The 27,652-nt window shown below is 40.7% G+C and overlaps 2 protein-coding genes across 4 annotated transcripts in view; one reads left to right on the forward strand and one right to left on the reverse strand.

Annotated features, from left to right (window-relative positions):
* The first annotated feature begins 365 nt into the window (after nucleotides 1–365).
* Nucleotides 366–11,725, forward strand: rnf224 (ring finger protein 224). The gene is made up of 4 exons (XM_051411857.1): nucleotides 366–660; nucleotides 1,492–3,876; nucleotides 4,403–4,642; nucleotides 11,329–11,725. Exons 2-4 carry the CDS (start codon nucleotides 3,865–3,867, stop codon nucleotides 11,647–11,649), a joined length of 573 nt encoding a protein of 190 aa, XP_051267817.1. The 5' UTR covers nucleotides 366–660; nucleotides 1,492–3,864; the 3' UTR covers nucleotides 11,650–11,725.
* An 86-nt stretch (nucleotides 11,726–11,811) lies between these two features.
* pisd (phosphatidylserine decarboxylase) overlaps nucleotides 11,812–27,652 on the reverse strand; it is a 20,222-nt gene continuing 4,381 nt past the window's right edge. The window contains exons 3-10 of one of the 3 annotated variants that reach the window (XM_051411853.1): nucleotides 25,328–25,464; nucleotides 18,466–18,610; nucleotides 16,518–16,652; nucleotides 15,131–15,232; nucleotides 13,567–13,690; nucleotides 13,134–13,277; nucleotides 12,897–13,057; nucleotides 11,812–12,704 (exon numbers count right to left, since the gene is read on the reverse strand). In XM_051411853.1, the coding sequence (XP_051267813.1) occupies nucleotides 12,435–12,704; nucleotides 12,897–13,057; nucleotides 13,134–13,277; nucleotides 13,567–13,690; nucleotides 15,131–15,232; nucleotides 16,518–16,652; nucleotides 18,466–18,610; nucleotides 25,328–25,362 (1,116 nt within the window). In that variant the 5' untranslated portion in view covers nucleotides 25,363–25,464 and the 3' untranslated portion in view covers nucleotides 11,812–12,434. Of the gene's footprint in view, nucleotides 12,705–12,896; nucleotides 13,058–13,133; nucleotides 13,278–13,566; nucleotides 13,691–15,130; nucleotides 15,233–16,517; nucleotides 16,653–18,465; nucleotides 18,611–21,558; nucleotides 21,726–25,327; nucleotides 25,465–27,652 lie in introns of those variants that run through there. The other 2 variants (XM_051411851.1, XM_051411852.1) reach the window with 2 other exon arrangements.

Raw genomic sequence — 27,652 nt, forward strand, 5'->3', positions numbered from 1 at the left:
CCTGTAAGAACACCTGTAAACTCTCAGCCAATAGGAGCAGAGTGTGGGCGGGGCTTGTAGCAGAAGAATGAAGAAAGTTTCTGTCCAACCGGTTAGTGACAGACAGACGGATGTTAGGTGGTATTATTATTATTATTATTATTATTATTATTATTATTATTATTAGGAAAGTATTACCACAAACTCTTCATGCTCTTATTGATCATTGATTTTACAAATAATATAAAGCATTAATGATTGTTAAAGGACAGAAAGAAACAAACAAACAAATAACAGACGAGATTTAATTTACACAAAATAAAACCAGAAATAAAAGAGAGAGAGAACAGGGGGAGAGAGAGAGAGAGAGAGAGAGAGAGAGAGAGAGAGAGAGAGAGGGCGAGAGAGACAGAGAGAGAGAGAGAGAGCGAGAGAGACAGAGAGAGAGGGAGTGTCAGCAGGTTGAACAGGTTTGGGCGAGGCGGTCGAGCGAGGTTCATACACAGTGAAAAGGAGAGAGAGACAGATTTTTCCTTCAGTTTGTGACTTTGAGTTTCCAGCAGCAGCGAGGGAAGAAGAAACAGGACAAAAACAGCAGAAGAAGTTTGTGTCTTCAACGTTCAAGAGGAAGAAGAAGAAGAAGAAGAAGAAGAAGAAGAAGAAGGTGGCAGCTGTGAACAGGTGAGTGAGGTCCGACACTGGGCGGTAAAAGGAGCAAACAGAAAGTTTATTGTCTCCTCTAAATCAGACTTTGGGTTAGTTACTGAAGTCACCGGTTCACAACAGGAGGTCTAAAACCTAGTGTGTGTAGTTTCTGCCACTAGGGGGTCTCTGACATCCAATCTATAAGAAAACAGGAAGTTAGATGAGGTGGTGAAGCAGCGTGGGATTATGGGAGTTGTTGTCTTCACCACCATTGGCGTCATTGCAGTCAGCTTCTCCCGGTTAGGATTCCTGCAGTGTTCATGGTTCAGGAGGTTTCTACCGGGAGCCCAATGATCCACAGAGGTCTCCTCCTCTCCAACACAAACAGACCCGCTGATTAAAACCACTAAACACACTGAATAAAGCAGTTCCACCTTAAACACACTGAATAAAGCAGTTCCACCTTAAACACACTGAATAAAGCAGTTCCACCTTAAAACGCTGTTGGGTAGGGATGTAAAGAAATATTAATATTATTAATATTGTATGGCCATATTTTATTTAGTGACTTTCTGTGTTTGGACCTCCAACAGCTGACAGCAGTAAACGGATCCACTGTTCTGGTTAACTTCTTTTAAACTCGTTCTTTAATAAAAATATTACAATATATCTTCTTGATTACAGTATTCAATATATTGAACCGTAACCTCGCCTCGCTAACGCTAACTTTAGCTCTGATCACCACCAAAAAACCACCAAGATCTAAACAGTGGCTAAAGCTAACAGGTCCCAGGTTAAATCGTGCTAATGATTATAGATTATTGATTTAACGTCTTCGTTCTCTCTCTCTCTCTCTCTTCTCCACAGAGCTCTCTTGCCCTGATTGCCTTGTGTGTCCCGATTGGTTGATTAATCGGTCACCTTCCTGTGACATACCGCCATGTCGTCAAACATCAACATCTCCCTGGAGAACCCGTACGGCGATGTGACCATCCCCCGGGCCAAGCTCCGCCCCTCCGATGACATCGCCACAGTGATAGCCAATCCGATGGCTCTCAGCAGTAACGACGAGAACCCGTACGCCGTGTCCAGCTCCGCCCCCCCACCGCCATACGTGGTGAAGGAAGCTGGAGGGGAGGAGGAGGAGGAGGGGCGGAGCCGCGTCTGCTGCTACCGCTGCAGGAGGAGGAAGTGATGTCACAGCGACAGGAGGACTGTGATTGGCTAGAATTTATTTATTTCCTGTTTCCGTCCTTTCACCGAGGAAACAACAAAGGAAACAAGGAAGCAACTGAGGAAGAAACAATGAACAGAGAAATAAATGAAGGAAGGAAAGGTCATGAAGTTGTTTCCTCAGTGGCGGCCATTTTCTGCCTCCATCAGCTAGCTAGCTCAGTTAGCAGTTAGCAATAGCATTAAGCTAACAGTTGAGGCAGAGAAGCTGCAGACATCAAAACAAACAAATCACTTCCTGTCCTCCATCTGCCACAGCAACAGTGACCTGGCTCCATCATCATCATCATCTTCATCATAAATACAAAGTCAGATTTGTGACATACAAAATGGCCGCCACTGAACCGTGACACCCGTTAAAGTTAATTTCTCTGCTGATGAAACGCTTTGATGCAGTTTGAGAGACATTAGAATAAATATTCAGTTGTTTTTTAATTTATTATTCAATTAATTAATAATTAATCAAGACTAAAAACTCACCTATTCAGAACTGCTTACCCCACTTAACTCTCTACATTGTCTTTTCTTACTGTTTTTATTTTTATGTGTTGTACGGTGTCCTCGAGTGCCCAGAGAGGCGCCTTTAAATAAAATGTATTATTATTATTATTATTATTATTATTGATTTTGATTTTTCATCAGGAAACATTTTGGAAATAATTTTAAATTAGTGTAAAATGAAATGTTTTTGTATAAACTTTATAAATTTACGAAAACAGATTTTAGATTTTTGTTTATGATCATTTCATGAACACATTCTGCTAACGAACAACTTGTGAGGGAAGATGTTTTTGGACTTTATATATATATTATATTATATATATTATACACTATTTCAGAGGAAATTATTATTTGTTTCAGGAAGTGTTGCAAAGTATCCATAAAGTATTTATATTTTTTCATAACAATGACTTTGAATATTTTAGTATGAAGGAGTTTTAAAGTATAAATGCAAGAAAAAGTCTCTTTAGAAAATAATATATGGAATCAAATGTGTTAATTGATATTGTTTGGTGTCACTGGGGATCATTGTTGTATTAAACATATTTACACCATCTACTACCAATGATTCATTACTCTCAACTATTTTACATGCAAGCACTGACATTGAAACAAATCTTTGAATCAGAATTATTTAAATAATCACATCATATATCTGAGTTCTACTTGTGTTTTATTTTATGATAATATAACACATTTTTACAGCAATATTAATGTCTATATACTATATATATATATATGGTAGTATAGTATGTGTATATGTCTATCTGTCCGTCTGTCTGTCGCTAGGCAACCTGGTCAGTCCACACTGAGCTGTAACCTGATAGGCCGACAGCAGCAGCCAATAGAAACCTGAGAGCAGGTCCACTTTCTATAGGCTGATCAGATTACAGATGAGATTATTGATCCTTTAACCTGCTGAACAATAATTCAATATGATTTATGTTAAGTTGTATTGAATGTATTCTTTCCAGTTATTTATAAGTTATTAATTAATGGTAAACTGTGAAATCTGAATGTTTATTGTTGATATTTGTTTTGCTTGTTAACGGCAGTATTGGACTCTTTTTATTCAACTTATAAACTGAATTTATTGTTTCGACTGATATAATAATATGTTTCTATCAATAATAACAATTTTGTGTCACCCAGCTTCTGTCGGCCGAGAGAGGCTGAATTATTGATGAAGCTCTCTCTCTCTCTCTCTGGCTTCAAACAGCAGAACGGTTAGAACGAACAGACTGAGAAGAAGAGATAACTACAAAGAAGAAAGAAAAGGAGGTGGAGAGAAAAAACAACAACAAAGAAAAACTGAAGGAATTGAAAGAGTGAAAGACAAAAGGAGAAGGAATAAAAGATCAAAAGAGGATGAGAGGAGACCGAAAACTGGAATAAAAGACGGAGAAGAAATGAGAAACAATAAGAGTGGGCAGGATACATAAACAAGAAGAAGAAAAAGAGAGGGAATAAAAAAGAGGAAGAGGAGATGTGATGTGAAGAAAGAAGATGAACAACAAGGTAAGTTTCTGTTTCCTTTCAAAATCTGACCAATCAGAGTGCAGCAGGTAAAGATCTGTTATAAAATCGTCTGATTGGGCGATTTCTATCAACACGAACAGGAAGTATCGTTAGCTTTCTACCACTACATCATTGATTGGCTTAAAACCAACAGAATCAGAATCACAAGTTAGTATCATGGATCATGTTAGCTAGGGAAGCTAACATTAGCCAACTAATATATCCTTTCAGGTAGTATTAAGCTAGCAATAACGTTAGCAATCAAGCTAAAATTAACCCAGGCACGCTGAATAATGTTATCCGGCGCCAGCCGACAATGTAGCCTGATCAGCCTCAGGAGTCTGGATGAAGCTAGCTGACGTTAACTGCTCGCACTGCAGGCGGCCGGTGATGTCACCAAAAACTGTATGCATCATCACTGAGCAGCAACCACTGCAGTTCCTCTGACGGCCACTGGAGGCTGCCATTCAATATTAACATCTATCAATATTCTTCCAATGATTCCAACACTTTCTCTCGTCATCAGGAGAAAATGTCTGACGACATAAAAAAAGAAGAGGAAGAGGAAGTGACCTGTCAGGCGCTCCCCCCAACTCCCCCCTCTGTTGCCATGGAGACAATGATGTCACTGAGGAGGCAAGACCTGGTGTGCATCGTGTGCTTCGGAAGCTACGACCTGGCTACGCGGTTACCGCGGCGACTGCACTGTGGCCACGCCTTCTGCCAGGCGTGTCTGAAGAGATTGGACACGGTCATCAACGAACAGGTGACATCATCACCCCTTACCTGAGAGTACAAATACTGCGACATTCAGGGTACAAATACTGCGACAGACCACAAATACTGCGACATTAAGAGTAGAAATACTGCGACAGAGTACAAATACTGCAACATTCAAAACACAAATACTACAACATTCAGGGTACAAATACTGTGACATCCAGGGTACAAATACTGCGACAGACCACAAATACTGCGACATTAAGAGTAGAAATACTGCGACAGAGTACTAATACTGCGACATTCAAAACACAAATACTACAACATTCAGGGTACAAATACTGCGACATTCAGGGTACAAATACTGCAACAGACCTCAAATACTGCGACATTAAGAGAACAAATACTGCGACATTCAGAGTACAAATACTGCGACATTCAGGGTACAAATACTGTGACATCCAGGGTACAAATACTGCGACAGACCACAAATACTGCGACATTAAGAGTAGAAATACTGCGACAGAGTACAAATACTGCGACATTCAGGGTACAAATACTGCGACAGACCACAAATACTGCGACATTAAGAGTAGAAATACTGCGACAGAGTACAAATACTGCAACATTCAAAACACAAATACTACAACATTCAGGGTACAAATACTGTGACATCCAGGGTACAAATACTGCGACAGACCACAAATACTGCGACATTAAGAGTAGAAATACTGCGACAGAGTACAAATACTGCGACATTAAGAGTAGAAATACTGCGACAGAGTACAAATACTGCAACATTCAAAACACAAATACTACAACATTCAGAGAACAAATACTGCGACATTCAGGGTACAAATACTGCGACAGACCTCAAATACTGCGACATTAAGAGAACAAATACTGCGACATTCAGAGTACAAATACTGCGACTTTCAAAACACAAGTACTGCGACATTCAGAGAACAAATACTGCGACATTTAGAGCACAAATACTGCGACATTAAAAAAACAAATACTGCTACATTCAGAGTACAACTACTGCGACATTCAGGGTACAAATACCGCGACAGACCACAAATACTGCGACATTCAGGGTACAAATACTGCGATATTAAAAACACAAATACTGCGACATTTAGGGTACAAATACTGCGACTTTCAAAACACAAATACTGCGACAGACAACAAATACTGGGACATTAAAAACACAAATACTGCGACACTCAGGGTACAAATACTGCGACAGACAACAAATACTGGGACATCCAAAACACAAATACTACGACATTCAGGGTACAAATACTGCGACATTCAGGGTACAAATACTGCGACATCCAGGGTACAAATACTGCGACTTTCAAAAAACAAATACTGCGACATTCAGAGTACATATACTGCGACACTCAGGGTTAGGGTACAAATACTCTGACAGGCCACAAATACTGCGACATCCAAAACACAAATACTGTGACATTCAAAACACAAATACTGCGACGTTCTGGGTACATATACTGCCACATTCAGAGCACAAATACTGCGACATTCAGGGTACATATACTGCGACTTTCAAAACACAAATACTGCAACATTCAGAGCACAAATACTGCGACATTCAGAGCACAAATACTGCGAAAGACCACAAATACTGTGACATTCAGAGAACAAATACTGCGACATTCAGAGTACAACTACTGCGACATTCAGGGTACAAATACTGCGACTTTCAAAACACAAATACTGCGACATTCAGGGTACAAATACTGCGACATCCAGGGTACAAATACTGTGCCTTTCAAAACACTAATATTGTGACATTCAGGGTACAAATACTGCGACAGACCACAAATACTGCGACATTCAGTGTACAAATACTGTGACTTTCAAAACACAAATACTGTGACATTCAGGGTACAAATACTGCGACATTCAGAGCACAAATACTGCCACATTCAGGGTACAAATACTGCGACATTAAACACACAAATACTGCAACATTAAAAAAACAAAGACTGCGACATTCAAAACGCAAATACTGTGACATTCAGAGTACAAATACTGCGACATTCAGAGCACAAATACTGCGACATTCAAAAACAAATACTGCGACATTCAGGGTACAAATACTGCGACACTCAGGGTTCAAATACTGCGACAGACCACAAATACTGGGACATCCAAAACACAAATACTACGACATTCAGGGTACAAATACTGTGACATTCAGGATACAAATACTGCGACATCCAGGGTACATATACTGCGACTTTCAAAACACAAATACTGCAACATTCAGAGCACAAATACTGCGAAAGACCACAAATACTGTGACATTCAGAGAACAAATACCGCGTCATTAAGAGTAGAAATACTGCGGCAGAGTACAAATACTGCGACATTCAAAACACAAATACTGCGACATTTAGGGTGCAAATACTGCGACAGACCACAAATACTGCGACATTCAGAGAACAAATACTGTGACATTCAGAGTACAACTACTGTGACATTCAGGGTACAAATACTGCGACATTCAGAGTACAACTACCGCGACATTCAGGGAGAAACACTGGGACAGACCACAAATACTGCGACATTCAGAGTACAAATACTGCGACATTCAGAGTACAAATACCGCGACATTTAGGGTACAAATACTGCGACAGACCACAAATACTGCGACATTTAAACCACAAATACTGCAACATTCAAAACACAAATACTGCGACATTAAGAGTAGAAATACTGCGACAGAGTACAAATACTGCGACATTCAAAACACAAATACTGCGACATTCAGGGTGCAAATACTGCGACAGACCACAAATACTGCGACATTCAGAGTACAACTACTGCGACATTCAGGGTACAAATACCGCGACAGACCACAAATACTGCGACATTCAGGGGACAAATACTGCAACATTCAAAACACAAATACTGCGACATTCAAAACACAAATACTGCGACATTCAGAGTACAAATACTGCGACAGACCACAAATACTGCGACATTCAGAGCACAAATACCGCGACATTAAGAGTAGAAATACTGCGGCAGAGTACAAATACTGCGACATTCAAAACACAAATACTGCGACATTCAGGGTGCAAATACTGCGACAGACCACAAATACTGCGACATTCAGGGGACAAATACTGCAACATTCAAAACACAAATACTGCGACATTCAAAACACAAATACTGCGACATTCAGAGTACAAATACTGCGACAGACCACAAATACTGCGACATTCAGAGCACAAATACCGCGACATTAAGAGTAGAAATACTGCGGCAGAGTACAAATACTGCGACATTCAAAACACAAATACTGCGACATTTAGGGTGCAAATACTGCGACAGACCACAAATACTGCGACATTCAGAGAACAAATACTGCGACATTCAGAGTACAACTACTGTGACATTCAGGGTACAAATACTGCGACATTCAGAGTACAACTACCGCGACATTCAGGGTACAAACACTGGGACAGACCACAAATACTGCGACATTCAGAGTACAAATACTGCGACATTTAGGGTACAAATACTGCGACATTGAAAACACAAATACTGCGACATACTGTGACAGACCACAAATACTGCGACATTCAGACTACAAATACTGCGACATTCAGAGTACAAATACCGCGACATTTAGGGTACAAATACTGCGACAGACCACAAATACTGCGACATTTAAACCACAAATACTGCAACATTCAAAACACAAATACTGCGACATTCAAAACACAAATACTGCGACATTCAGAGTAGAAATACTGCGACAGAGAACAAATACTGCAACATTCAAAACACAAATACTTCACTACGATCAACATTAGACTCTATCGCTCCTTTAAAAAGGAAATTATTAAAACATAGGAGATTAGCACCATGGTACAACCACCAAACCCGCCAGTTAAAGCAAATAGCTAGGAAATCTGAAAGGAAATGGCGCTCTTCCAAATTATCAGAATATCGCTCAATTTGGCAAGATAATCTTAAAACTTATAGAAAGGCCCTCCGTAATGCCAGAGGAGCCTATTACTCAGCACTAATAGAAGAAAATAAGAATAACCCTAGGTTCCTCTTCAGCACTGTAGCCAGGCTGACAGAGAGTCACAGCTCTATCGAGCCACATATCCCCATAAACTTAAGTAGCAATGACTTCATGAGCTTCTTCTATAATAAAATTATTACTATTAGAGAAAAAATGAATCACCAACTGCCATCAACAGTTATCAGTGGCTCTCCAAGTTCAGGGACTTTTGCTAATGTAAACTTAGATATATATTTAGACTATTTTTCTGCTATCGATCTTCATCAGTTAACTTCAATCATTTCTTCATCGAAGCCATCAACCTGTCTGTTGGACCCGATCCCAACTAGGCTGCTTAAAGAAGTCGTACCCTTAATTGGCACTTCTTTACTGGATATGATTAATCTTTCTTTATTATCAGGATATGTACCACAGTCCTTTAAAGTAGCTGTAATTAAACCCCTTCTTAAAAAGCCCACCCTTGACCCAGGGGTTTTAGCCAATTATAGACCGATTTCTAACCTCCCCTTCCTCTCTAAGATTCTGGAGACAGTAGTCGCCAAAGAGTTGTGTGACTTTCTACATAACAATAGTTTATTTGAGGATTTTCAGCCAGGATTTAGAGTCCATCACAGCACAGAGACAGCTCTGGTTAAAGTTAATAATGACCTTCTGATTGCTTCTGACAATGGACTTGTCTCTGTACTTGTATTATTAGATCTTAGTGCTGCATTTGACACCATTGACCATGATATTCTTTTACAGAGACTTGAGCATCAAATTGGCATTAAAGGAACCGCACTAAGCTGGTTTAAGTCATATTTATCAGATCGTTCACAGTTTGTACATGTTAACGATGAATCTTCAATAAATACTACAGTTAGTCATGGAGTTCCACAAGGTTCTGTACTTGGACCAATACTATTTACTTTATATATGCTCCCTTTAGGCAACATTATTAGGAATCACTCCATTAACTTTCACTGTTATGCAGATGATACGCAGTTATATCTATCGATCAAGCCCGATGAAATGAATCAATTATCTAAATTACAAACATGTCTTAAGGACATAAAATCCTGGATGAGCTGCAATTTTCTGATGTTAAACTCAGAAAAAAAACGAAATTCTTGTTCTTGGCCCCAAAAACCTTAGAGACTCACTGTCTGAAGATATAGTTACTTTAGATGGCATTATCTTGGCCTCTAGCACTTCTTGGAGTTATCTTTGATGAGGATTTGTCTTTTAACTCCCACATAAAGCAGACCTCTAGGACCGCCTTCTTTCATTTATGTAATATTACAAAAATTAGACACATCCTATCACAGATAGATGCAGAAAAACTAATCCATGCATTTGTTACTTCAAGGCTGGATTACTGCAACTCTTTATTATCAGGTTGCCCCAATAAGTCCATTAAAACGCTCCAATTAATTCAGAACGCTGCAGCACGAGTACTGACAGGAACTAGAAAAGATCACATCTCTCCTGTACTAGCTTCTCTGCATTGGCTCCCTGTAAAAAATGTAGAAAAGAATTTAAAATCCTCCTCCTCACCTATAAAGCTCTTCATGGTCAGGCCCCTTCATATCTTAAAGAGCTCATAGTACCCTATTACCCCACTAGAACACTACGTTCTCTGAATGCTGGGCTACTTGTGGTTCCTATAGTCTCTAAAAGTAGAACAGGAGCCAGAGCCTTCAGTTACCAAGCTCCTCTCCTGTGGAACCAGCTTCCAGTTGTGGTTCTGGAGGCAGACATCCTCTCTACATTCAAGAGTAGGCTTAAGACATTCCTCTTTGATAAAGCTTATAGTTAGGGCTGGATCAGGTGAGTCCTGAACCATCCCTTAGTTATGCTGCTATAGGCCTAGACTATCGGGGGATTTCCCATGGTGCACTGAGCTCCTCTCTTCCTCTCTCTTTCTGCACTCATTCATGTTCCATTAATGCATGTTACTAACTTCACTTCTTCCTCGGAGTTCTTGTGCTTTCTTGTCTCGCAGGTTCTTATCGATCCTGGTGGAGCCTCCTGCCATGGTCCTGCTAGATTGCCATTGCCAATACTGTTGTTGCTGTGCGTCTGTCTGTCTGTCTGTCTGTCTCACCCCAACTGGTTGAGGCAGACGACCACCCACCTAGAGCCAAAGGATCTGTCCTAGGTTTCTGCCTTTTAACAGGCAGTTTTTCCTTGCCCTTGTCGCCTAGTGCTTGCTCATGGTGGTACTGTTGGGTCTCTGTAATTAATGTTGAAGAGTTCGGTCTAGACCTGCTTTATTTGAAAAGTGTCCTGAGATAACTTCTGTTATGAATTGGCGCTATACAAATAAAACTGAATTGAATTGAACTGAAGTGAAAAATACTGCAACATTCAAAACACAGATACTCGGCAGAGTACAAATACTGCGACATTCAGGGTACAATTACTGCGACATTCAGAGCACAAATACTGCGACAGAGTACAAATACTGCGACAGAGTACAAATACTGCGACATTCAGGGTACAAATACTGCAAAATTCAAAACACAAATACTGCGACATTCAAAACACAAATACTGCCACATTCAAAACACAAATACTGCGACATTGAGAGTACAAATACTGTGACACACAGTACAAATACTGTAGACAGACAAGACGGAGTACAAGACTTACTGTAATCAGACCCCTCCGTCCCTTCCCAGGTGTGGATCCCGTGCCCTCAGTGCAGACAGAACACGCCTCGGCCCAGAGGAGGAGCAGCGGGGCTGGACCTGGATCTGGTCTCCTTCCTGGGTGTGAAGGCCCAGCAGACCTGCTCATCCACCTGGAGCTCCAGCTGCAGGGAGGGGGCTCAAACCGGAGACGCAGCCCGGGATGGGAAGCTGTGGCTGGGGAAGGAGGTCACAGATGATGGCTGGTCACACGGAGGTCTGGCTGAGCCACGTTTCCATCGCTACGGCAACTGCTGCCCGCTGCCATCCTATTGGTTGTGCTGCTGGCTGTGCTGCCCGGGGCGGGGGTAGGACTGACCAATCAGAGTTACTGTCCTTTAGTGTTGATTGGTTTATTATTTAGTTTAATTATAGTATGAAAGTATGAAGTATGAAAATGTGCAGTACACACAAATATACTATTAATACGAGTACTATAAAAAGGTACAATCCGTGGAATAAAGACGATGCTGCTGTGAAAGAAATATTTATTCAGAATTACATATTTTACAAAAGAAGCAACATTTAGCATTCATTAGCATTATTTTACAGCTTCCTGACAAAACACAGGCTTCCTGTTGGTTTTTACCAATCAGGTCCTTCAGACACATCTGATAGCTAACAGCTAACAGCTCTGATTGGACAGCAAGAAGTGACAATAAAGTTTCAAACATTCAAAGCGTTTCAGTGGACGGAAGAACTTTTTATTTCACTTTGTGTCAATTTGTTTGTTTGTTAAATAATATCAAATGTTTGTTCAGTTTCTGGGTGAGCAACATAAAGTAAAGACAGAACAGAGAGAGAGAGAGAGAGAGAGAGAGAGGGGAGGGGGACGGGGGGGAGAGAGAGAGAGAGAGAGAGAGAGAGAGAGAGAGAGAGAGAGAAAGAGAGAGAGGTTTGGCATTTCCGCCTTCATGAGGCACAAGACATTCTGGGAGTTTGAGTCCTTGTCATAAATACATTGTTAAGTCCTTCCCAGCTTCTTTGTTACAGACAAAATTACCAACAATGCCTTTAACTCCTAAAATGTGTATTGGATGAGTCTCCAGCAGTTCCTCATCATCAGGCTCCTCCCTCTGAGTCTGCAGCTCGGCCAATCAGAGGCTGCCGAGCCCCTCTCCCACTCTGATTCGCTGTCCTGGCTGCAGGTTGAAGATGAAATCTTTGGGAGCTTCGAACAGCAGAACGATGGTGGAGCCGAGGTTAAACTCGCCCACCGCCTCCCCCTTCTGTAAGGCCACGCCCCCTCCGTCAACAGAGACCACGCCCCCTTCACCTGCCACATTAAACACCTGGTTGGCGGCGGCAACATAGCTGTGATCGTGGAAGGATCCTTTACTGTAGCGCGGAGCGTTGGTCTGAAGCTCCTGAGGATGATCAGATAATAAACTATTAAAAATATTAGTTTAAAAAAACTGAAATGATAAGAACTCAAAACTAATTTTAAAACGTTCAGATTTTCTGAATCAAAATGAAAAATAATCTAAAACATTAATTTCCTACAAATACTGAACTAATAACTGAATAAAAATCTTAAAGTACTACTGCAGTACAAATACCTGGTCGAAGTAGACCCTGATGGAACCGACGTTTGTGGCTCCCACCGCCGTTAATGAGAAGAAGCCGTGCTGCCATTGGCCGGTGAGCACCACACGCTCGTTAAGGCAGAAGAGCTCTTTGACCAAACGAGCCACGCCCGGGTTAACCGACATTAACGAGCCTAACGAGGACAGAGAGAGAGCTGAAGAGCAGGTAGACAGCACACAGCACACAGGTGAACAGGTGAACACACTCACCTGGGAAGTGTCGTCGAAGCTCCACCCTCCAGTCTGTGGGCGAATGGAAACAGTGGTAGTCACCTGGAGCCAGGTAGACCACCACGTGGAACAGCTCATTATCAGGAGACGACAGCAGGAGGTCCCGAAAGGACGACGAGGACTCTAAAGACAGAACAGAGTCACTCAGGTTGTGAACCCAACAGGTCTCCAATCAAGACAGGTTCATTCCAAGTCCTGAACTGTGTCTTGAGTCCAGACATTTTACAGTTTTAAACTTGCTGTTGGTTCAGGACACATTGAATATCATTGTTTGTTTTATTATTTGTTTCTTTGTTCAGGGTCAGTGCATCATGGGAAGTTCCCCGGCAGTCTAGGCCTAAACCAGTAGGTGGTCCAGGACTCACTATAAGTGTGTTTATATTGGTTGATTCACATGGGCTCAGGGTCCTACCGTTGCCCAGCCTCTTCTGTGGACCCAGGAAGTTCTCCAGACTGTAGGTGACCCCCTTCACCTGCTCCACCTCTGAGTTCTTGACCCGACCAAAGTGGAGGATCCTCCCGTCAGCTGGAGAGATCTGACCGACAGAAAACCTCAGTTTAATAACTTCTGACAATAAAACATAGATTGCACTCAAATCACACTGCTGTCTTCCTGGAACACACACATAATCATATATCAAGTATTCATTATAAATGAGTTAATATACCAGAATTATATTATAATTAAGAAAGATAAGAAATGACAAAGACTCTCATCAGCGTCTGAATCCCTCTCTCCCTTTAACGGGCCGAGGCAGTTGGCCGCCCACCCAGAGCCGGGTCTGTCCAACTGTGAGCCTATCGGGACATCACCCATTGGTTTGTTGAGAACCATTCTGAAGCTGCCAGTTCGGCGTTTTGGCCACTGCCAGGACAGTTAGTCAGAGCCAGCGGAGGTCACGTCAAGCGAGTTGAGACTGAAACTAGAGTCAGCGACCAGAAACTCATCAGGAAACTGTTTACTGAGCTCATTGTCCATTAGAGTGAATGGGATCAGCTTATATTGCAGCCAGTGGAGCTCCCTCTGCTGGCCTTCACATAGAATGCAGCTTTAACACACTGTACGTTATATACAGCACCACCGGAGCACCACAGGGGACTGTGCTCTCTCCCGTCCTGTTCACCTTGTATATATATATATATATATATATATATATTTTTTATCTTTTATTTATTTTTTAATTCTATTCTTAAGGTTAGGGTTTTTAATTTTAGTTTAATGTATGTTTAATGTATGTTTTGTTTTTGTATGCTACTGGATACTTGAATTTCCCTCGAGATAAATAAAGTATCTATCTATCTATACACTGTCATTATATATACTGTCATTATATATTCAGTCATTATATATACTGTCATTATATAAAGTCATTATATATACTGTCATTATATAAACAGTCATATAAATAGTCATTATATATACTGTCATTATATATACTGTCATTATATAAAGTCATTATATATACTGTCATTATATAAACAGTCATTATATACACTGTCATTATATACAGTCATTATATATACTGTCATTATATACTGTCATTATATACACAGTCATTATATAAACAGTCATTAAATATACTGTCATTATATAAAGTCATTATATATACTGTCATTATATGCACAGTCATTATATAAACAGTCATTATATATACTGTCATTATATAAAGTCATTATATATACTGTCATTATATACACAGTCATTATATACACAGTTATTATATACACAGTTATTATATATACTGTCATTATATATACTGTCATTATATACACTGTCATTATATATACTGTATTATATAAACAGTCATTATATATACTGTCATTATATATTTTGTCCGATGTTTCTGTCTGAAAGTGTCCTGAGATAATGTCCGTTATTAATTGGTGCTATACAAATAAAACTGAATTTAACTGAGAAATCATAGAAAGATATATATATATTAAAAAAAAGAGAAACAAAAAGGGAGGAGTGTTACCAGACAGGAGGAGGCACAGAGTGGTCTGACTGCAGGTTTGAGACGTCGACGGAAGAATTCACCCAAATTCCTGTAGTGATGTAAATCCTCCACCGCTGCTTCCTATTGGACGACACACAGATTATTATTGATTATTGCACGTCTCCATAAATGAACCAGGTGTTCCTTACAGAGAGCTTGTCACATCTGGACCCTGACAAGCCCAGATGTCGACAAGACTAATGTTAGCAAAGTGTGGCTCGCCAACAATGCCGAAACATGATTTACAGGGCACCATCTAAGTCTAGAAGACATTTGGACTCTGTAAGAAGGAAGGCAAATTGGACAGAAGTCCAGTTGGGCGAGGTCTAAAGTAATCACTGCAGGAAGTCTGTCTGTTGGAAAAGCAACAATAACAAAATCAGAAATGAAAATGTTCAGTGTTGGTGCTGATCAATATATCAGTCAATATACTGTTAGTGATCAATATATCTAATTATAATCTAATCTAATCTAATTATACTTATAGAGTTATATATAGTTATATATAGAGTTATAGTTATATAGAGTTATATATAGAGTTATATAGTTATATAGAGTTATACATAGTTATATAGTTGTATAGTTATATAGAGTTATAGTTATATATAGATTTCTATAGTTAAATAGAGTTATACATAGAGTTATATAGAGTTATATAGTTATATATAGTTATACATAGTTGTATAGTTGTATATAGTTATAAATAGAGTTATATATAGTTATACAGTTATATAGTTATATATAGAGTTACAGAGTTATATAGAGTTATATACAGTCACACAGTGTTTAATTATATAGTTATATAGAGTTATATATAGTTATATATAGAGTTATATACAGTCATAGTGTTTAATTATATAGTTATAGAGTTATATATAGTTATATATAGAGTTATATACAGTCATACAGTGTTTAATTATATAGTTATATATAGAGTTATATACAGTCACACAGTGTTTAATTATACAGTTATATATAGTTATATATATAGTTATATAGAGTTATATACAGTCATACAGTATTTAATTATATAGTTATATAGAGTTAAATATAGTTATATATACAGTTATATATAATTATATATAGAGTTATATACAGTCATACAGTGTTTAATTATATAGTTATATAGTTATATACAGTCATACAGTGTTTAATTATATAGTTATATAGTTATATACAGTCATACAGTGTTTAATTATATTGTTATATAGAGTTATATATAACTTTATATAAGTCTATATATAACTCTATAACTCTATATATAACTCCATCCTGACACAAACGACCACCTGGATCAATCCAATCTAAAATGTTAAAATAAGCTACAAACTAAGAAGAGAATATCAACAAAAAACATGGTCTTGACCTGCATGTTGACCCCAAAGGTCCAGATGTAGAGGGAGTAGACGGGTTTTCGGAGCCAGGTGGGGAGCTCCACCCCGTTCAGCCGACCCCAAGCCCGAGAGAGGAGGCGGGTCGGGAAGGACCGGTACAACGCCACCTGCAGCACCAAACAGGAACCTACAGGTTAGTCATTATTATAGTCTGGTTCACAGAAGAGGACTATTTGAATGTGAAAGAGGAGGTGAAAGAGGAGGTGCTCTGATGTCAAAGCAGTAATAGCGAAGAGGGTGACAGGAGAAAAAATTAAAAAAAGACAAGGCAAGGAGGTGGTTTTAGTAAAAACATGATTAGTTAGTAGTTTTCAGAGAGCACATGAACGCAGCACAGAAACAGTGTAATGGGATTGGGGGACAGGAGGTCTAATGAGGTCCAGCTGGGTCTCTGTGGAGGACTCTGAGTGGGACGATGAGCTTTCAATAACCGATATAACTGACACATACAAGGAATTTGCTTCTGTAAAATGGTGCAATACAATAAACAGAGAAATATAGAGACAATAAAAAGACACAAAATTTACAAATATTAACTGTATTTAAATGAATGAATGAATGAATGAATGAATGAATTCACAGGTACCAAAGTGACCCCAAACACATCATGACCCTGACCCCAAACACATCGTAACCCTGACCCTGAACACATCATAACCCTGACCCCAAACACACGATAACCCCGAACACATCATAACCCTGACCCCAAACACACGATAACCCCGAACACATCATAACCCTGACCCTGAACACATCATAACCCTGACCCCAAACACACGATAACCCCGAACACATCATAACCCTGACCCCAAACACACGATAACCCCGAACACATCATAACCCTGACCCTGAACACATCATAACCCTGACCCCAAACACACGATAACCCCGAACACATCATAACCCTGACCCTGAACACATCATAACCCCGAACACATCATAACCCTGACCCTGAACACATCATAACCCTGACCCTGAACACATCATAACCCTGATTCTTTCGCAGTTTTTATCCATTTTAATGAGGACATTTTCAGTGCTGTTTCCTTAGCGTCAAGCTAGTTGTGTGTTTACAGAGACGCAGATGTTCATGAGGACATCCCGAGCCCTGCTCTACGCTGGGTTTCAGAAATACAGTGGTCCAGTAGCTGAACTTGTTAGGGGGGTTTGGGAGCATTAAAGTAGAGTTATGTTTAGGAAATTATTCCATGATTTTTACTGTATATATATACATATATAAAAAATACTGGGGTCCAGACCAGGGTGACCTCATGACGCAATAGGAAGTAAGAGTTCTCATGTGGACAAAAATCAGTACTGAGTACCAGTGTTTCCACCACTAGCACAGGAGCTTTGGACCCAGCAGCCTCCTTAACTAATAACCACCAGTCAGACAATGACTGAGCCAATAATGAGTTGTGGGGTTCCTCAGAGTTCTAGTCTGGATCCTCTACATTTCACATTTAAATGCTGATGTGTAGCTGGTTTTCTCTGTAAACAACTCAGTAAGTAGTGTGTTTATAATGTGTCCGTCCACACAAAGACGCTCACTCGGTTCCCAGTTCCCAGTTGGTGACAACACCAAGTCCAGTATTCACTGTTTTAGCTGCTAAACACGCCACTGTGTTCCCCAATGGCATCTGTCTGCTTTTATTCTGAAAACACACAGGAAACATGTCACAAAAACAAAGGTAAGAGCTATAAGAGGCTAAAAAACTCTGCAGAGCTACAGAGACACCCGGCCATCATCAGTACTGGAGAGATCTGCTACAGAAATATTGATTATAGATGCATCAGAGAGGAGGTGAAGAAAGGAAGAAATAATAAAATAACCAAACAAAGACAAAATGAGGACGTTAATATACGTCCGTTACCCATCTCCCTTCGTCCAATCAAAAGCCAGCCGGCAGCCGCTCTTACCCGATTGGCCAGCGGCCGCAGAGCGCTGACGGACAGGACGTAGCAGAGGAAGGCAATTGGCCGACGGCGCCAAGGGAAGGGCCGACAAATGCCGACACTGAGCGCGCTCAGACGGCGACGGAGAGTCAAACGAGGTTCCTGGAGCCTGATTATGATAATGAGATTTAATGAGTGTGAGGGAGGAGGAAGAGGAAGAGGAAGAAGAGGCAGAAGAGGAGGAGGAGGAGGAGGAAGAGGAGCAGGAAGAGGAGGGGCAGAGGAGCAGGAGGAAGAGAAGGAGGAGGAGGAGGAAGAGGAAGAAGAGGAAGAAGAGGAGGAGCAGGAGGAGGAGAAAGAGGAGGCAGTGGAGGAGCAGGAGGAAGAGGAGGTGGTAGAAGAGCAGCAGGAGGAGAAAAAACAAAATAATTAAATATTTATTTTAATATTTGTTGGGGATTTTTCACTTGATGAGATAGTAACAGCTGAAGGGGGGGGGGGGCAGCCTGGTACCTGGGGAACCAGTTGAGCTAATTATAATAATAATAATAATAGTAATAATTATAGTCATAATAGAATAATAAGTATAATAATATAATTAAAGCTTTGAGCGGGACCTCGCACTGCACGCAACTCGGGGCGTGCTGCGGCCACGTCACGTGCCGTCGTAACACGTGTGAACCACAACATGAAAATTTCACGGAAATCAGCTCAAAATCGCCACGCAGCGCTTACTTCCTGTTGCCAGTAGGTGGCGCTATCACTATGTCTGAATGTTGTCATGTAGACATGTTCAAGGCGAGAGTGTTATCAAACACGTGAAGTTTCATTGAGATTGGACCACGTACGCTGAAGTTATGAGGACGTGTTCAGGGCAAAACTGTTTCAGAATATATGAAGTTTATTGGAGATTGGACATTGCACACTGAAGTTATGAGTTCTGTTTTATGGCGAATCTGCTGAAATCGACAAGTTGTCACTGGCACGCGGTTTAATGTACAGTCACAGCTCAACTTTTCTATCAGTTTGTATGACGACAGAATTCAAAATGGCCAACTTTGACAGCACGCCACAGACACGCCAGCACAACTTTTAATCAGGACCATTTTTTGACTGTACAGACCAATTTTGAAGTAGATCCAATGAATTCCCTAGGAGGAGTTCGTTCAAATACAACGTGAAAAGTTTGCCGAAAGTGAAAATGAAAATCAAAATGGCCGACTTCCTGTGGGGTTTGGGGTATGGGTCCAAGAGGCTTTTTGTACGTCCCGGCATGTTACACGTGCCTACCGAGTTTCGTACATATCGGTGAAACGTGGCGCCGGGGCTGCTGTCTTTTTATCCTGTAGGGGGCGCTACACACACGACAAACACGATTTTTGGTATGTGAGCTTCAGGCACTGCTCTACACGTGCCCTGTGAATTTCATATTCATAACTATTACGGTGTCCGCACAGTGATTTTTCATGCCAAAAGAGCGCCACCTAGTGGCGAGATTTTTTTTCCTTTTTAGGTGAGCCTCAGGGAGCCATGGGGAAGCATCGTACCAAGTTTAATTTTAATCACCCGTGCCAATGCGGAGATATAGACTTCTTCATTTTAAAGAGCGCCACCTAGTGGCGATGACCTGAAATTGTGCACGATGCTTAAGGAAGACATGAGGAACTTTGGACCCAAGTTTGGTGTCAATCGGACATAGCAATGTGGAGAAATGGTCCACTTCCTTTTTTGGCGAAAAATTTACAGGAAGTGCTAATTTTACGTGCTTATATCAGAATTCTTTAAATTAGTTTTTTATAAGGGCGGTGCCCAGGTGCTACATGAACCATTTTGTGCGAATCGGACAAAGCGCGTAGGAGGAACACGAAAAAGTACTTTATGGACATTTCGTGCTCTAACGAAATTAAATTCTAGGCGGAAGTGGGCGGGGCCTATATGTGAAGATTCAGCTCCATTCACTGAACGCGTGGATATAAGGTTTTTGTATGTGCGACAAAATATGCAGAAGTTATTAGCCTGAACACATTTTTTAGGATAATAGTGCCACCTAGTGGCTAGAGCTTCGATCGGGCCCAAAAAATCAAGCCCGACTCTACTAAAAAACTCTACTAGTGGCCAACCCAAAAGCTACTCATAGAATATCCCATTACACCAGGCCGCCACTTTACCAAATAAAATAGAGTTTCTGTAAATGTTCAGGGGGCAAAATGCAGTCAATGGGGGCTAATAATAGTTATAATATAATAATAATAATAATGAAGGGAGAAAGGATGGTAGACAGAAAGAGAATGGAAGTTAAAACATGGAGGAATAAGCACACAGGTGGACAGGTGTGAAGGGGGCGGGGCTTGAGGAGAGGAGCAGACGCTATCGCAGCTAAGCTACGCTAGAGACACGCTAACACTGAGCAGTTTTTAAAGAGCACATTTTGAAATAGTTTATTATTTATCATCTTTTTAATAAATCTCATTTGTTTTTATAATTGATACAATAAATCTAAAGAGGATAACTAAATCTGAATTTGAATGTGAATAAAAGATTTGAGGGTCAATCAGTCAAATGAACTTTCACACTAATACTTTTAATAAACACACATTTACAATATATTCTATCTAATATATATATTAATAGATTATTGATGAATATATAGATTTGTCTTCACTGTCAGAAGCTAACTGGGTTAGCAGGTTAGCACAGGATCAGCTGGAAAGAGGGTAAGCTAAAATAGCTGACCTGCTAAGCTAGCTGTCACCATAGAAACCACACACACACACACACACACACACACACACACACACACTAATCCCCCCAAACACACACGTATTAGCTCCAGTGTTATTGATCATTGATTGATTGACAGGCTGCTGCTGTTGTTTTCTTATTTCTATCAATCTGCTGATCGATAATAATATTGATCCTTTCTCTGTTTAACTTTCTCTCCCACCTGAATCGTGCTGTTGTTCTCGTCCTCACCCCTCTCCCTCTCCCTCCTCCTCCATCTTTCTCCCTGTCTTTCTCTCCGCCGCCGCGCCGCCGCCTCCTCACCTGCCGCAGCAGGTCGCGCTGCCGCTCGCCGCCGCCGCCGCGGCCGCGGCCGCCGCGGGGGAAGAACCTCACCATGAACGGGGGGTCGCTGACGGCGCCGCACACACTGACGGCCGGAGACACATCAGGACGTTTAAATGAGCCAGAGAAGAAGAAACAGAGCGAGAGACCGCTGAGAGAGAGAGACAGCTGGTAATACTGAAGAGCACCGCCCCCTCTCTCTCCATGTATTCCCTCTCTCTCGCTCCTCCCTCCCTCCCTCCCTCCCTCCCTCCTCTTGTATGTAACTATTTACTTCTTTCTTATCAGGTCATTTGTTAAATTGTTGGTACAGTGATATATTAATTGATGACCAATGTTCATTACATTATTAAATATCATAAAAAGGAAACATGAGTTCAGACTAATTGGACTTCTTTAATGTGTCACTATGTAGACTTAGGAGGATCGTTAATTATCAAATAGGTTTTTGCTTGATATTTTGTAATATTACAGTTTATTCATTTAATAATAAAAACAAAACTGAGATCAATCGAGATTTTTCCCCAATTTAAGGAATATTGTTTGATATTTGACTTATTTCATTTCTAGTTATTTACAGGTATCAATTTGACGAAAGAAAGAAAACTACATTATTTTGTTTTTTTTCATTCTCCAAATATTTAAAATATTATATTTATTGTTTTAAAATCATTTTATTACTTTTTTGTAATAAAAAGGTTAAATTAATTCTTATTGATTATTGCATACAATATAAATAAAACTTTGGTCCAATCAGAGCCTCCGCCCGTCCTGCCGGTTACTGATTGATCAATCAGACCATGTCCTCAGTGGACGGACCAATCAGCAGGCCAGTTGGCGCACTGAGGAGAGGGGGCGGGGCCTGAGTGAGAGGGTGACGTGTCAGTGCAGAGTGACCGGTCTGTGTGACATCATCACCGTGACATCGCTGTCACCTCTCACCCAATAACCCGAGCTACGGCTAAACGCTTAGCATCTTAGCATGTTAGCAGCAGATTCAGTCGTCCCTCACTGTCACACAAGATGCATTCAGGTGCAGCACTGAGCGTAGGTCAAAATGTTTATATTTACATCTGTGTGTGTGCGTGTCCACGAGACCAAACAACACAGGAAGCCGTTTAAAAACAGGCACACAACTATTGACAGCATTCTGCATTCAATTATTTGATAATGATTCTGATCAGCCTGATCAGTAATCAATACTCCCATTATTAAAGCATTAATCAACCTGATCAGCCTTCAGCAGTTAGCTAGTGTTTCTGTAGTGGAGACTAAACGTTAACAATGATCCATATCAGCAGTTTGAATCCAACTAAAAGCTCCCTGCACCAAACTCCCTTTAAGAAATATCACATTTTAACAATTCCTAACGTGTTCGTAACAACACGTAACTCTAGAAACACGAGCTAAAGGCCGTCATATGTCCACAGTCTGACTGTCAATACAGGATCAATATCATCCATAAAGATACAGTGTATACTGATCAATATCATCCATAAAGATACAGTGTATTCTGATCAATATCATCCATAAAGATACAGTGTATACTGATCAATATCATCCATAAAGATACAGTGTATACTGATCAATAATCCATAAATACAGTGTATTCTGATCAATATCATCCATAAAGATACAGTGTATACTGAACCCTAGGTTCCTCTTCAGCACTGTAGCCAGGCTGACAGAGAGTCACAGCTCTATTGAGCCACATATCCCCATAAACCTAAGTAGCAATGACTTCATGAGCTTCTTCTATAATAAAATTATTACTATTAGAGAAAAAATTAACCACCAACTGCCATCAACAGTTATCAGTGGCTCTCCAAGTTCAGGGACTTCTGCCAATGTAAACTTAGATATATATTTAGACTGTTTTTCTACTATCGATCTTCATCAGTTAACTTCAATCATTTCTTCATCGAAGCCATCAACCTGTCTATTAGACCCGATCCCAACTAGGCTGCTTAAAGAAGTTGTTCCCTTAATTGGCACTTCTTTACTGGATATGATTAATCTTTCTTTATTATCAGGATATGTACCACAGTCCTTTAAAGTAGCTGTAATTAAACCCCTTCTTAAAAAGCCCACTCTTGACCCAGGGGTTTTAGCCAACTATAGACCGATTTCTAACCTCCCCTTCCTCTCTAAGATTCTGGAGAAAGTAGTCGCCAAAGAGTTGTGTGACTTTCTACATAACAATAGTTTATTTGAGGATTTTCAGTGAGGATTTAGAGTTCATCATAGCACAGAGACAGCTCTGGTTAAAGTTAATAATGACCTTCTGATTGCTTCTGACAATGGACTTGTCTCTGTACTTGTATTATTAGATCTTAGTGCTGCAATTTTCTGATTTTAAATAAAAAAAAAAAACCTTGGCCTCTAGCACCACTGTCAGGAATCTTGGAGTTATCTTTGATCAGGATTTGTCATTTAACTCCCACATAAAGCAGACCTCCAGGACTGCCTTCTTTCATTTACGTAATATTACAAAAATTAGACACATCCTATCACAGACAGATGCAGAAAAACTAATCCATGCATTTGTTACTTCAAGGCTGGATTACTGCAACTCTTTATTATCAGGTTGCCCCAATAAGTCCATTAAAACGCTCCAATTAATTCAGAACGCTGCAGCACGAGTACTGACAGGAACTAGAAAAAGAGATCACATCTCTCCTGTACTAGCTTCTCTGCATTGGCTCCCTGTAAAATGTAGAATAGAATTTAAAATCCTCCTCCTCACCTATAAAGCTCTTCATGGTCAGGCCCCTTCATATCTTAAAGAGCTCATAGTACCCTATTACCCCTCTAGAACACTACGTTCTCTGAATGCTGGGCTACTTGTGGTTCCTATAGTCTCTAAAAGTAGAACAGGAGCCAGAGCCTTCAGTTACCAAGCTCCTCTCCTGTGGAACCAGCTTCCAGTTGTGGTTCGGGAGGCAGACACCCTCACCACATTCAAGAGTAGGCTTAAGACATTCCTCTTTGATAAAGCTTATAGTTAGGGCTGGATCAGGTGAGTCCTGAACCATCCCTTAGTTATGCTGCTATAGGCCTAGACTATTGGGGGATTTCCCATGGTGCACTGAGCTCCTCCCTTCCTCTCTCTTTATGCACTCATTCATGTCCCTTTAATGCATGTTACTAACTCCACTTCTTCCCCGGAGTTCTTGTGCTTTCTTGTCTCGCAGGTTCTTATCGATCCTGGTGGAGCCTCCTGCCATGGTCCTGCTAGATTACCATTGCTAATATCACTGATATTATTGTTATTATTATTACTACAGATACTATTATTACTATACTCACTGCTCATTGTCCCCCATCGTTGCTGTTGTCGTCGTCACCGTCTTCTTCATGTTCATCATCATCAGTCACTACTATTAGTGTAGTTGTTGCTGTGCACATGTCTGTCTGTCTGTCTGTCTGTCTGTCTGACACTCTCTCTCTCTCTCTCCCTCTCTCGCTCTCGCTCTCTCTCTCTCTCACCCCAACTGGTCGAGACAGACGACCACCCACCTAGAGCCGGAGGATCTGTCCTAGGTTTCTGCCTTTTAACAGGCAGTTTTTCCTTGCCCTTGTCTCCAAGGTCTTGCTCATGGTGGTACTGTTGGGTCTCTGTAATTAATGTTAAAGAGTTCGGTCTAGACCTGCTCTATTTGAAAAGTGTCCTGAGATAACTTCTGTTATGAATTGGCGCTATACAAATAAAATTGAATTGAATTGAATTGATCAATATCATCCATAAAGATACAGTGTATACTGATCAATAATCAATAAAGATACAGACACATATAAAAGAGGAGAAGCCCTCTCTTACCTGGGTGGGGGTGGCCAGAAGGGGAGGAGCTCCATCTTCCTGTTGGCCCCTCCTCCTGTAGTGCTCGTAACCAAGGTATCCGCCACCTGTTACTAAGAGGAGGGGGAGTGGGCGGGGGCGGGGCAGGAAGCCACGACCTAGAGAGAGAGCTGATTGGTCAAAAAGCTGTGACACAGACAAACTGGTTCTACTGGTATACACACATCCAGGAGGGACACGGCGCAAGATGGCGGTGTGAGTGCACGTACGCTTCGGAGCTGTTCACCTTCAGACTTGCATATTAGTGAAACATAGTTACTTAAAGTATATTGTTGGAGGTATCTTAATGCAGAGTTGAGTGCATCGTGACGACACACTCTTAATGACACACGTGGGGGAAAAAACTTCGGCTAACAGCATCGCTAGCTAGCCTACCACAACCACGGCAGCATGCAGGTACCGACGGAGAATCCGCTTATGAACAACCTACACAACTACTGTGTGGCAGATGCACCTGTGATCTCTCTCGGGGACCCAGATTTCGCCCCTCTCCCCATAACTCCTTCCACAACTCCCTCCAAACATCCTGCACCAAAGAAAATGAAGTCGCGGCGCTCCTTGGATCTAGACAGTGAAGGTATTGTGCAGAAAATGTCAGTCATCTTCAACATGAGAATCGACTCTCTGGAAAAGAATGTGGAGAGAATGATTTCCAACAATACACTGAAGATTGAGGGGCTAAAGAAGACGGTTGACTTTGCCTGCGCTGAGATCCTTGAAGTGAAAGGTAAAGTAACACACATTGATGACCGAGTCAACGTGGCGGAGAAAAACGCGAGCCTACTGGAACAACGAATAACTGAGCTGGAAAACTATACGCGACGGTGGAACCTGCGACTCTACAGTATGGCTGAAAACAAAGACCAGAACGTCCGCCAAGAGGTGATACACATCTGTCAGTCCATCCTGCCGGAGCACAAGGCCAGACTCCCCAATGTTATTGACTCAGTGCACCGTCTCGGCCATCCAAAGAAAGATGCCACCAAGCCTCGAGGGATCATTCTACAGTTTGGTGCCCGTATATACCGCAATGCTGTCTGGAAAGCTGCAAAGAAGTCCACCTTCCTTCAAAAGAACAAGCTACGTTTTGCCTAAGACCTGTCCCCAGCAGTCAGAGAGCAAAGGATGCAGCTGTGGCCACTGGTGGCTAAAGCGTGAGAATAAGGGAAGGCTGCTTACGTCGTTGGAGGTCGAGCCTTTGCCAACGGGGCTGAAGTGTTTCCAGCTACCTGAAAGTGGTAAACGCCACACCTGTCAACATGTCCCTTAAGCCGAGTTAAGCTATAATAACCAATAAAAAAGTGCTTTTCATTCACTGTGTTTATGTTTTTCTAACTGTTCTGAGAAATTTTTTAAAATATTTTTTTAAGGGCTGATGAGCACATTAATGACACTCAACTGAATATGTTTAAATAAGACAACATTTATTACATCCAGTCAAGTTTTTTGCAATGCCCTAGAGGCTAGCACTGTATGTCTATTAATTGCTAATAACTGGTATGTGTTAGTTTGAGAACCTAGGTACCTCCATAATTGTATTGTTTTACTAGGTTTCACTATGCACTTTTTATTTAAGTTAAATTGGTGCAGCTCCTTACAGTAAGGTTAAAGTCTAGGTTCATCCAAACTTTACTTCTTACATTGTTCTATCTGTTGTTGTTAATGCGTCTTTATCTATCATTACTCTCAATGCCAGGGGGATAAGGGATACTGTTAAGCGCAAAGCGTTATTTTTGTTTGTCAAGCAGCACAAATCGGATTCTGTTTCATTCAAGAGTCACTCAGTTCCGGATGATGGTAGTTTATGGAGATCCCAGTGGGGAAATGATCTGTGGCAGGCTCATGGGTCTGAACATTCTGCTGGTGTTGCGACTCTAAAATATAATTTTCCAGGGACTATTCTATCTGTCAGTGATACATCAGGTCATTTTATCTTTCAAGTGTTAACCATTGAAAACTTTTCTTTGATAGTTATTAACATATATGGCTACAATTCTAACCATGAGAACGACATAGTGCTTGAAACATTAGAGAAGCATATACAAAATACCCTTAATAACTTTCCAAATTCAGGTATAGTAATAGGGGGGGATTTCCACTGCAGTAAATGAGAACTTAAAATTATTTATGCAAAAATTTTACTTGATTGATGTATGGAGGTTTAACAATCCTAACATAAATGCTTTTACTTGGAGTAATAGAAGTGCCACCAGACGTTCACGATTGGAATATTGGTTAGTTTCTGATCATTTGAATAATGATAAAATATCAGTTAATATCATCATA

The sequence above is a fragment of the Dicentrarchus labrax genome, unplaced genomic scaffold (assembly GCF_905237075.1).
Source record: "Dicentrarchus labrax unplaced genomic scaffold, dlabrax2021, whole genome shotgun sequence".
In the NCBI taxonomy this organism is placed as follows: domain Eukaryota; kingdom Metazoa; phylum Chordata; class Actinopteri; family Moronidae; genus Dicentrarchus; species Dicentrarchus labrax.

Excerpts from the sequence above, each read along its gene's own strand:
- rnf224 (XM_051411857.1), top strand. Across the intron at positions 4,643-11,328 it reads ACACGGTCATCAACGAACAG|GTGTGGATCCCGTGCCCTCA; the intron begins GTGACATCATCA and ends GTCCCTTCCCAG.